Source organism: Triturus cristatus, chromosome 5_1, assembly GCF_964204655.1.
Source record: "Triturus cristatus chromosome 5_1, aTriCri1.1, whole genome shotgun sequence".
NCBI classification, from domain to species: domain Eukaryota; kingdom Metazoa; phylum Chordata; class Amphibia; order Caudata; family Salamandridae; genus Triturus; species Triturus cristatus.
Genome location: NC_140587.1, coordinates 315218446 through 315230479, shown reverse-complemented (window position 1 = coordinate 315230479; position 12034 = coordinate 315218446). Strand labels below are relative to the sequence as shown.

At 44.0% G+C, this 12034-nt stretch overlaps 1 protein-coding gene across 3 annotated transcripts in view; it reads left to right on the top strand.

The window, feature by feature from the left end:
* The window catches only part of COL14A1 (collagen type XIV alpha 1 chain), a 513241-nt gene that overhangs the window by 280109 nt on the left and 221098 nt on the right, over nt 1-12034 (top strand). For all 3 annotated transcript variants that reach the window (XM_085605041.1, XM_085605042.1, XM_085605043.1), the window contains 2 exons: nt 2333-2465; nt 9838-9909. In XM_085605041.1, coding sequence (XP_085461167.1) covers nt 2333-2465; nt 9838-9909 — 205 coding nt within the window. The remainder of the gene's footprint in view (nt 1-2332; nt 2466-9837; nt 9910-12034) is intronic.

Below are 12034 nucleotides of genomic sequence, written 5' to 3'. Positions count from 1 at the left end.
GTAAGATTACCCCCCACTCATAAGTACTCTTGGATTTTAGTTTTTTTACTATTCCGTCACAATAAATGTATCTTACCATACCTGATCTGGAGGATACTGGAAAATGTCAAGCTTGAGATTCTAAGCATTTGGCAAATCAAGTAAAAGTTTAAGTTCTCTCAACCGCCTCACTCCACATCCCCACAAGATTATTCTTAGAAGACACAACTTCCTTTCAGGTGTTTCCACATATGCCTCAAACATTCCATACCAAATGTCCCAATCAGTAACTGTTTCGTCTGGAGTTGGTAGAGAAATTGGTGAAATAAGTTTGCTGGACATGATGACAGTGTGCTCAAACAATAAACTAAAACAAGAAAGGAGGCTACCACTGTATTTGTAATACCTGTATGATCATGGCTAATACAGTTATAATAAGGAGATATAGGTTCAGTAAACCCTTTTGCCTCTATCTTCTCAAACGTTAAAAAAAAAATCCATAGGAATCTCCAGATCAAACTCTTGGCTTGCTCTCTAGTCTGCTTTTTCCTTGCACACAGGAACGTATTGCGGTGGAAAAGCACTTATGATGCACCAACAGTAGATATTTCCTTATAAGCTTTATTGTAAGCACAACCCGGCGTCAGGCCTCACCATGGTGTCAGCATCAACTGACCCCATGGAATTCCCTCCGCCTTACAGTCTAAAGCAGAACCCTGTACATAGAACATATGCAAATATAAGAATGTACAACATCATAACATATCTCCTTCCCTTCCCTAAGGAGAAACAAAATAGAAAAAAACTGAAAATGAAACTTTTCCATACATCATGTATGCATGCCACAGCACCCTCCGACTCAAGGTTTTTCACAGCCATGGCATCCACAGTTTCCCACTCTAATGGCAGCCTAGACAGGCAGTCAGCGTGTACGTTCTTTCAACCCTGTACAAATTCCAAAGTATAGGAATATTCTTGAAGTCTAGCTGCTAATCTGGCTAGTCTAGTGGATCCTTTGCCTGCCCCACCAGACAACAGAATTTTCATCAGGGGTGTGTTATCCGTGCGGAACACAAAACAGGCACCCCACAAATAAACACGAAAGTACTCGGCACCCCAAGCAGCTGCTAGCGCCTCCCGTTCAATTGCTGAATAATTTATTTTGTCCAGCGTAAGGGTGCGTGAAGCTAAAGCAACAGTTCTCTCTTGTTTCCCATGCATGTGCCTAGGCGTGCCTACAGTGAGGGACTAGGGCAGACTGTAACCCTCGTTGGGAGATGACTTGCATGGTCACCCCACCTAAAGGTAGACTAGTTCGGCCTAGCAGGTGCAGAGAACTGTAGGGCTGGTGTGGCTCTTTTACACACAATAAAAGACGAACTGCTGGCCCACCCAGATTGAATTGTTTGAGTGACCATGCAGCTACAGCCATAATGGGATACACCACTGTACACTGCACTGGCCTCAGGTGAAGTTGTCCTGTACCGACACCATTTATAAACAACACGCCTTGTATTATACCCCCACAGTGCCTACTAATTTTTTCTGCGTACAGATCAGAACATGCTGAGATGAGGCAAAGCAATCTCAGAAATTATAGGCTGCTTATTAAAACCTACATGCCACTTATAAATGCTATTGTATTGGAAAAGTAAAACATTATAGACACATATATCTGAAGCTGTATTCTATGTGTCAAAGGTATGCTATAACAGCTCTATCACAGTAGCCCAGCTGTACTTTCCATGGCAACAAGACCTTAAAACTCAGATGTTTACATACAAGTATTTTCTTAATGGTGTGTACACAGTGGACTAAGGGCCATATTATCAAGGAACGGCGATAACATTATCGCCGCTTTACCGGCAGAAAACTGCCGCTAAAGCGGCGAGAATGGGCTCGATAATATGCACTTGTGAATTCCCATAGAAGCCCATGTTCACACCGGAACCTGGGCTTCTATGGGAATTCTCTGTGTTATCGCCGGTCCTTGATAATATGGCCCTAAATGAGCACGTTATGACCTTTTATTTATAGTATTGAATATTTCTTATTAAATAATTCCACTGCTTTTGGTTTCACAGATCTGGTGCTTCTCATTTGGCAGCTAAAACATGTCTGTATTTTACTATTATTTTGAATACTCTCTGAAGCTAATTATGCGTCTAATGCGCCTGATAAACTGGGAGTCTTCTTAACGATAATTTATTTGGATCATCCTCAATGATCTCCCAGCATGCTCTGCTGTGCCAATCCATCAACATCTGTCACACATCTGTGCACGCCTATGTTACTGGCCAAGATAATGTAATACCGAATTGAACCTGTTCTAACCCTAGCTTCTGTATTCTAGATTATCTTAAATGGAGAAATCAATGACTACCTCATAGATGGACTGGAACAGAGGACAGAGTACGAAGTCTCTTTGTCGGCCCTTTTTACTGATGAAACTGAAAGTGATGCTGTTGCTGTTCTCGCGACTACATGTAAGGCCCGCTTCTGTTTTGTTTCATACCGTATAGGCCAAAACTTGCTTTCTTTAATTTTCTCATCTAGCACACAGAAGATTTTACTATCTAGTTGTGTGCAGCAATTTTCAGAGATAGAAATAAAAAATGAAAAAAAGTTCGACATGAAATCCTTGTACTTGTTGGTAACAGAATTAATTATTGATTATGATGAGCGGACTGTGGTGGTGTAGTCCTCCAGGCTAACTCACTAGCATTAATGTGTGGATGATTCAGATATAGGACTCTGTGTTTTAGTACTTGTGTAACATTTAGACATGTCACAGGAGGGAATATACGATGTTACATTGCGGTGTTTACACCGTGATACCTGTACAACGCAGGCATTACAACGCAAGTCGTTACAACGACTTGCGCTGAAGGGCGCTGGACTTAGGAATAGTATGATTTACTATTCCAACTCCAGTCTATGTACAGTAGGGAAGGTGTTGGAATAGTACATCATACTATTCCTTAGGTTAGAGCGCCATCCAGCGCAAGTCATTGTAATGACTTGCGTTGTAATACCCGCGTTGTAAAGGTATTGCGGTGTAAACACCGCGATGTAAACGATGTTTCCCCACAGGAGGTGTTCACATTTTATTTTTTATATCCTCAGAAGTACAGGCTGACTATTGAAATAGTTATTAGGAGCCTTGCATATACTGACAGCTAGAACTGCTCTAGACAACTATAAACAAACTTTTGTTAATGCTAAGTAGTGAAATATGTTGCAATGAATCAAGAGGAGCGCCAAAGTGAGCATGAATTTTAAAACAACTACACCAGTCTATCTAATGGACCCTTCCACAGGTTTGGTGCAGAATGTTTAGAACTCAAAATGTGATGGGAGGAATGCTTGCAATAGGTCTAGCCACTGGCATTTACATGGGGGTAACAATCCAACCCGTTGTTCTTTTGTCCAACATGCCACCTCATATTAGACGCAGAAATATGTAAATCAAGCTTGGTCTTCCTCCATTCTGTACAGTCCAGCCCGAACAGCCTAGCCAGAATTTTTTGTTTGGTGTAACCCCCTAAATGGCCAAGGGTATGCCTAGACACCAGCCCTGTGCTCACTATGCCACTGGGACCAACCCACACCTGACTGTTGAGCCCCAGTCAGGGCGAAACATGTCTTGGGTTGCTTGTGTTCCAGTCTCAGGGAGGACCTGGCCTGGCAGTTTGTGCTTGGACTATTCCTGTTTGGTGTAGGGTCAAGACTGTTTTGCATATGGCTGGGTCCAAACTGAAGTGACATGGTGGGCAAAAGAGCAATAGGTTGGAATGCAACCCAAGTGATTGCCAGTCGTTAGACTTATTGCAAGCATTTTGTGTGCATGATGGAACATAACATCTTAACTGGATAACACTTCTTCTTATGGTTCATGACATAATAATAATACCGACATTTATAAAGCGTAAACAGCTACCTCAAACAGAGGTGTCCCGGCGCTCTAGCAGTAGGCAGTAAGCCGACGAAAAGCTCAGATTAGAAACCCTAAACCACTATTCTGCCTTAAAGAGCCAGGTCTTAACTGATTTCCTGAAGAGAGGCTCTATCAATGTGAAAGAGGTTGCTTGGCAGGGAGTTCCACAATTTGGCAGCCCCAACCGTAAAGGACCTGCCGCCTAGGCGAGCCTTCCTAAAGCGCGGGGTACAGAGCAGCTTTTGTGAATTGGACCTAAGTGAGCGAGTCTGCTTATAGCAGCATAACCTTTGTTTTAGGTAGCTGGGGCAGTTACCATGCATAGCTCGAAATGCCAAAGTCAGAGCCTTGAATTCAATTCTTTTTGCCACCGGTAGCCAATGTTATGTTATGTTATGTTATGGTATTTATTCTTTTGTATAGCGCACGGCTACTCAAAAAGAGTGTCCCGGCGCTTTAGGAGAAGGAGTGCTGCAACATAATAACATAACAACGTTAGAAGAAGAAAAAAAGACCGAATGCCAGACAAATACATGCAAGAAAAAGACAGGCTACTGGGTGAACAGCCAGGTTTTAAGGCCTTTCCTAAACGCTAGTAGGCTGGTAGCTCCCCGCAGAGTGAGTGGCAGAGAGTTCCACAACTGTGGCGCCAGTAGTCCAAAAGAGCGGCCTCCCAGACGAGCTCTCTTCACACGCGGAACAACCGACAAAAACAGGGATTCCGACCTCAAAGACCGGGTCGGATGATAGAAGACCAGTCTCTTTTGAAGGTACTTTGCTCCCACCGCGTGGAGAGCTTTGTAGGCCAGAGTCAAAGCCTTAAAAACAATGGAGATCTTTTATATGCGGAGAGACATGGAACACGTCTAATCAGTCTCACAACCGCATTTTGGACCATCTGCAGTCGTCTAATTAGGTACTTTGGCAAACCCAGATATAGGCCATTTGCATAGTCCAGCCTAGATGTCACCGTGGCGATACCAAAGGGGATGATGGACGGAGCGTTTGAGCAAATCAAACACTCACCCCCAGTCAACTGATCTGGGTTTGGTATCGCTGTGTTCGCCCTAAGTTGGCAGGGTATGCCCAGACGTGGGTCCTTTGCTCACTTTTCCACTGGATTTAAGATAGCCTGGCTGATGAAGGTTATGAACCTGAAACCGATCCCAGGATGCTTGTTTCCGGTCCAGGGAAGACATGGCTTGGCAGTTCGGGCTGGACTGTTCCCATGAGGCACAGGGTCAGACTGATTTGCATATGGCCATGTCTGAACTGGGGTGGTGGAGTGATCTAAAGAATGATGATGGATTAAACCCAGATCAGTTGACTGGGGGTGAGTGTTTGATTTGCTCCAACGCTCCGTCCATCATACCCTTTGGTATCGCTTTAGATGTCACCATGACGTGGACTATGATTTTGCGGCAATCTTCCGGTAGTAGGTGCAGAAATTTCCTCAAATTTCTCAATTTGCTGAAACAGGTGGTTGCTACCTGCCGTATTTGAGCAGAGAATGAGAGATCGACCTCCCACTTCACGGCTAGATTTTTTTATAGTAGTTGCTGGGACGAGGGTGGGCATTTCCGACGGCCACCAGATATCTGGCCCTGGAGGCGTCTCCTTCCCGAAAAACATCACCTCTGTTTTTCCAGCATTGAGTTTGAGTTTATTATTGTTCATCCACAACGCAATGTCTCTCAAACAGCCCTTGAAGATCTTGAAAGTATCCTCAGTCTGCTCTTTAAAGGAAAAAAACAGCTGGGTGTTGTCAGATATGAAATTGCCTTCACCCCCCCAGTTAGCTATCAGAGAGAACAGCGGAGCCAGATAGAGATTGAATAGAATTGAACTCAACGCTGAACCCTGAGGGACTTCGCACCAAAATGTTTAGGTTCAGGCTCATAGGGTTGCAAAGCGACCTTCTGTGAGCGATTATTGAGGTAAGACTTCATCCAGGGCAGGGCCATGCCCCCAATGCCCATCTCCTGCAGTCTTTGAGCCAGCAAGAAGTAGTTCACTGTGTCGAACGCAGCAGAAAGATCCCGGAGCACCAGCATTGCTGATGCCCCCAAATCTACTGACAGTCTTACTGACTCAGCCACCTCCAAGAACACAGTCTCTGTACCATAACCAAACTGAAAACGGGATTGGGTATCATGTAATATGCCCTTACTCTCAATAAAGTTGGTTAATTGCCGCTGCACCAGTTTTTCCAGCATGTTTACTGCGGCCGGCAATAGAGAGATTGGCCTGTAATTATCCAGATCCCCAGGATCCCCATTCGGTTTCTTTTTCAGCGGGAGAAGTGTGGCATGTTTCCACAAGTCTGGAAAAATCCCAGATGCAAGGGATGAATTTCATATGTGAGACAATACATGGTTGAGAGAGTGAGCCATCACTTTCCAAAGTTTAGGGGGGTAGGGGTCGTCTGGAGCCCCTGACTTACATCTCTGGATTTCCGCCAGAGCATCTTGCTGGGAAATGGGGAGAAATTGCATAAGGGAAGGCTCGGGCACGCAACCCCCGCTCCTATCAGTTTTCTCTGTCTCTAATACCTCTGAGAAGGAATTGTAAACCTTCTGAATTTTGCTGTTAAAAAAGTCAGAAATATTTTCATACAGAGCGAGGGAGGGTTGCACCATGGTCTCTAATTCTCTAGGCTTAAGAAAGTCGTTGATGACCTTGAATATCTCTTTGGTAGAGTCATCGGCCTTGTAGATGCAACTAGTTATATGATCCTTCCTGGCTGCTTTTATCAGTTTGTACAGCTCTTTCAGAGCTTTTTTAAATGTAATTTTACCTGTATCACAATAATTCGCCCTCCACTGCCGTTCCAGGCGTTTACAGCTGCTCTTAACTGTCCTGAACGACTCAGAAAACCAAGGGGCCGATGTAGAAAGCCTCATTGATCTAGAGGGTCTGGCCGGGGCGGTGGACTCCACAGCTGCAGAGATCCACTGATTTAGAGCAAGGGTATCCGCATTTGATAGACATGCATGCCCTGCAGGAGGAGGTTTACTTGTTAGTGTAGCCCCTATCCAAACTGAACACACCATTCGGTTCCTCCCCAAGATCAAGGGCGTGCTAAAGTCAGACCCTTATAATTTAAGGATCCTGCTGCTATCACTGTGAAGATAGTCGCACCAAGGATCGCGAAAAGTTTGAGTCTTTTTCCACCGACGCACTCTACATGTGTGTCCAGGGCCCCCCAGACTCCTAGGTGGTGCAAACAGCATAGAAGTACACCCCTGTACAAGCCACTGACTACACCACCCAACCGGACAAGAAGAGTAGGTGCTTCAATGCTGCAGGCGAGTGATTGGCAGTCAGAGGAGCCAACTTCTGCAGTGTTGTCAACACGGTTGGCATGCTGTTGAGTTGCGACTGGTTTCATTGGGAGGAAATGGAAGTGCTGCTGCAGTACCTCTCTGAGTCCTGCAGGAAGTAAGGGGAAGAGCTATTGGCTGAGGGGAAAATAATTTCCAATGTGAATATCCAGAGGTTCAACTGCACCTCCTCAACATCCCATTTGATGGTGTTCATCTCTTTGCTCCACAGGTAGATGAGATGTTGGAAAAGATTAAGAAGAACACCAAGATAGTGCAGTCGCTGGGTGCAGTGTAATCTGCCACTCTAAGGAGAATCTTTCTCAGGCCACAACCCAGGGGCAGAACAGAGACCACACCCCTGGATATGCGTAAACCTATCACAGTCAACAGCAGGCGTTTCAGGAGTAACAGCGAGGCAGACTAAATACAATGGGTGGCTACCGGAACAACAATAACAGGGATATGGTCAGAGGCAGCTCTGGCAAGAGCCTATGCCTCCAAACACTAACTGCGTACTCTCCCCCGATCAGACAACACCTCTCGGGGGTTGACTAAAAGATCTCCACAATCCCCAGGAGGAAATCACCTAAGAGCAATGGGTTTTAACAGTAGTTCAGTAGCATTCTCAGCCAAGCCCGCCGCAACCTCCACAAGGAAGACGTTCAAGCGCTTCTTCAAAAGGGAGAAAAACAGCTGTGAGACAAAGATGTTTATTCGCTATACTTTCTTTTCCCAGAAAAATAATGTCTCCCTCTGGCCCATCCTAGACCGGAGGTTACTAAAACCGTACATCCTGTAGGAGTATTTTCATAAGACAACCATGCAGGACATCATTCTGCTGCTCCATCAAGGGCAGTGGGTAAGCTTAAACGTTGATGTTAAATAAAGGAGTCTGAACTTGGCTTGTTTATTTTTAAGGCTGAATTGTATTTGAAAGCAAACATCTTTCATCACCTCATATACTATGATACATATATTTTGTGATAATGTTTAAGATGTGCTATGTTTCCAAGATTATTTGAATACCTTTTAGAAATTTACTTAACTTGCTGATATTTTCCCTTTCGGTGCACTGGGGACCTTTTTTTAAAAAAAAAAATGGGGGTTATTGCAGTGTGTAGGGTGGATAGGTTGCCCAGTGATTGCGGAGTATTCTTGCTTGGCTTCTGTGTAGGGTGTTGTTTTTAATGTATGTTGATTCTTCTTTTTAGGATGGAACAGAACATATTCCTCAGGTTACTGCTCACACAGACACTTTTCTAGTCATAAGAATTCCAACAGTTCCCACTCATACCTTAGGTTCACGTGCCTTTCTCGCCATGGTTTGTGGTATTGGCCTGTGCTCACAATCATATTGAAAAGTTTCAGCATCGCCAACTACAATATAAGGTTTATGTTCTGCCTGCCTCGTTTCCTCTTCCTCTCTTTCTCTCTAACTTACTCATACACTAACTCTATTTTCTTTTCTATCTCTTGATTTCTCTTTTTCTATATCTGTGGCCTGTCTCTCTCTTTCTCTTGCCCGCCCTCTTCCTTTTTGTTTCATCCACCTTCTCTGTCTTTCAATTCCTCGCTCCTTAACTCAACACAACTCTCTACTTCAGTGTAGCTTGATCTAGCTCTCTTTTTCTGTCTCTTACTTTCTTTATCTCTCTGCTGAACACTCTCTCTCTTAATCTCTCTTGATTTCCCTCTCTCTATTATGGCGTTAACTCCATCACATTCGTTTTCATGGTATCTCTCTCTATATATAGTCATAGGATAAATGCAGACATGCAGAGAATATTGTGTAATTTATTACCGTTGTTGTATGGGCAGAGGGGCCATGACTCATGTGAGGATAAGCCTAGATTTGGTTATGGCCCCCACTCCGCACATTGAGGTGAAACCTGGTTTAGTTGTATTTTATACAGACATTGTGCGTGAATGATGCCAATACCCGAGACAGTTAGGTGAAGGTGGCACTGATTTATGCATCAGTAGTCTGTGACAACAATTAAATATTTTATGAAAAAACTAGTGCCGCAGACAAGAAACAGAAAAGGTGATTGTGAAAAAAACAGAGCCATTGTGTTTCGGTGGTGAACTTCCGGGTTGAAGGTGAACGCCTTGCACTGTATCCTGTCTGCTACCTGCTTTTGTGACAGAGAAAGAGATTCTTGTATGTCAGATTGCATCAGCCTTCATACCTGGTTAAGGCAGTTGCTATGTCTTTAGGCGCTTGGCATGCGTTCAGAGGCAGCAGACAGAGACGATTGTGTAAACTGAAATGATGTTTGGAAGGCGATCAGTTTAGTCTTGCAGCAGAAAGGCATTCAATATATTTTTGACTTCCAGAAAATAAGCTGTCTTTTTAGATTTCTGCCAAAAGGCATGCCATGCCAAGACCAACACGTGTGGCTGTTCCCAGGGCTATTTATTTTAATCCTGTGCCTGTTAATAGCTTGGCCCCATGTGCTTTCTGCTCTTCGAACACCGCTTGAATTCACAAATGGACTCAAAACCAGTTAGACAAAGGACATTTAAGTGCATGCACTGATGGCTTGAAGGGGTTTGTTGCCTATAGTGTACTAATGTATGGTATTTGTTTTATAGTGGCAAGACCTGCAACAACTAGACCTACCGCTACCACTACGACTACTACGACTGCCAGGCCGGTAACAGCAGGTATTTACTTTTATACGTGACCTTGCGTCATTCCCTCCTATCTCTTGATATATATTTTTATATACCCTAATTACTATGTAGAATGCTCCGCCCCGTTGATCCACAGCTTGGTTTGCGGTATCAAAATAACAATACATATAAATACAGATGTGTACATAGGCGAAATATTAACATTGATTAAAGCAAACTTTTTAAAAACAGATAACCTCTCTGGCATCAGTCGGTTTCGTATTGATTCTTTAGAAGAATGTTTCAAATACATTTTTAATTTGGTCTTTATTTATTTCCTTTGGATGCATATATACCGCTGAATGACGCAACATGCTTGATGACAGTGATGCTAGTGTACAATATTGTGAGTGACGTTAACCACCACTACGGCTGCATGCAAAATGAGGGTTTCACTATATAGTTGGCAAGGAAATCTACAAGGCAGATCCTATTTTACATGCCATATCAGGCATACCATTCTGGTCTTTTAAGTGAAGGATTCCGGGATTCCTATGCATCCTAATAAAACCTGGGAGCTGCGCCATCTTACTTCTGTATGCAAAAAGAACTATTGAGGGACAGAATGCAGAACAATGTCATACATTCACCCCAGTACAGAGATCTGGGCCTAAATCCATCGTTTTTTTGCTAACCCTGCCATTCCAGTTTGGACCCAGCCATATGCAAATCAGTCTTGACCCTGTGCCCCATGGGAACAGTCCAGCCCGAACTGCCAAGCCAGGTCCTCCCTGGACTGGAAACAAGCATCCTAGGACCGGTTTCGAGCTTTCAGCCCTCATCAGCAAGAATAACCTGATTCCAGTGGCATGGAGAGCAAGGGGCTCACGTCTGAGCATACCCTTCCCACTCGGGGTGACAAATGCAAAAATAACAATTGATGGACAGAATGCAGAACAATGTCATACATTCACCCCAGTACAGAGATCTGGGCCTAAATCCATCGTTTTTTTGCTCACCATGCCATTCCAGTTTGGACCCAGCCATATGCAAATCAGTCTTGCCCCTGCGCCCAATGGGAACAGTACAGCCCGAACTGCCAGGCCAGGTCCTCCCTGGACTGGAAACAAGCATCCCGGGACCAGTTTCGGGGTTTAACCCCTCTTCAGCCAGGATAGCTTGATTCCAGTGGCATGGAGAGCACGGGACTCACGTCAGAGCATACCCGTCCCACTCGGGGTGACATATGCAAAAAGAACTATTGATGGACAGAATGCAGACCAATGACATACATTCACCCCAGTACAGAGATCTGGGCCTAAATCCATCATTTTTTAGTTCACCATGCCATTTCAGTTTGGACCCAGCCATATGCAAATCAGTCTTGACCCTGTGCCCTATTGGAACAGTCCAGCCTGTTCTGTAGGCTCTGATGTTCTTGTGACCATCGAAAGACGACCAAGTGAAAATGTGGCCGCCTCTAAGCTATAGCGTGCTATTTATGCCCCAAACTCACTGAGCTCCATAAAGCGACTTTCATGCACATGATACAAAGCCAAACTAACTTAACATAATATAAATATAACACAAGACAAAACATGATGTTACACACAGCATAACGAAATGATGTAACATAACATAATATTGTATTTTGTTGTGGCCATTTGTATAGTGCACATTCTGCCACTGATATAGATAGCTGTGTAGTGTTTTCAGCTGTGCAGTGGTTTTGTGGTTTATGTGGGTTACCATACCAAACCAGAGTCTGATTCAGGAGTTGATGGTGAATTGTGGGGTTTGTGTACTTGTCTGATTGCTAGTTAAGTGGTTATTTCTTTGGTTTGTCTTTACTTTTGGTTTTAAACGGATCAATCCAGAGCGCTTTGGCAATTGCGTAGGCATCTACTTTGCAATATATATCCCTATTATCTGGCTGGTGCGGCTGTACGTGTGCATGGTTCTGTGTGTGTGTCTGTATGCAGGGTGTTCCAAGCTGGCGATTGATGCTGGGTTACATGATAACCAACGCATTGCTTGCTGGTTTGGTTAATGTTAGGATTTCTGTCCAATATGTTCTGCTGGAATTTGGGGAAATCAATAATAGCTCAAAGGTATTCTCTTCTCGAGATAAATATCATTCCATTTCTTATAGACCCAGAATCATCAATTTGTCACG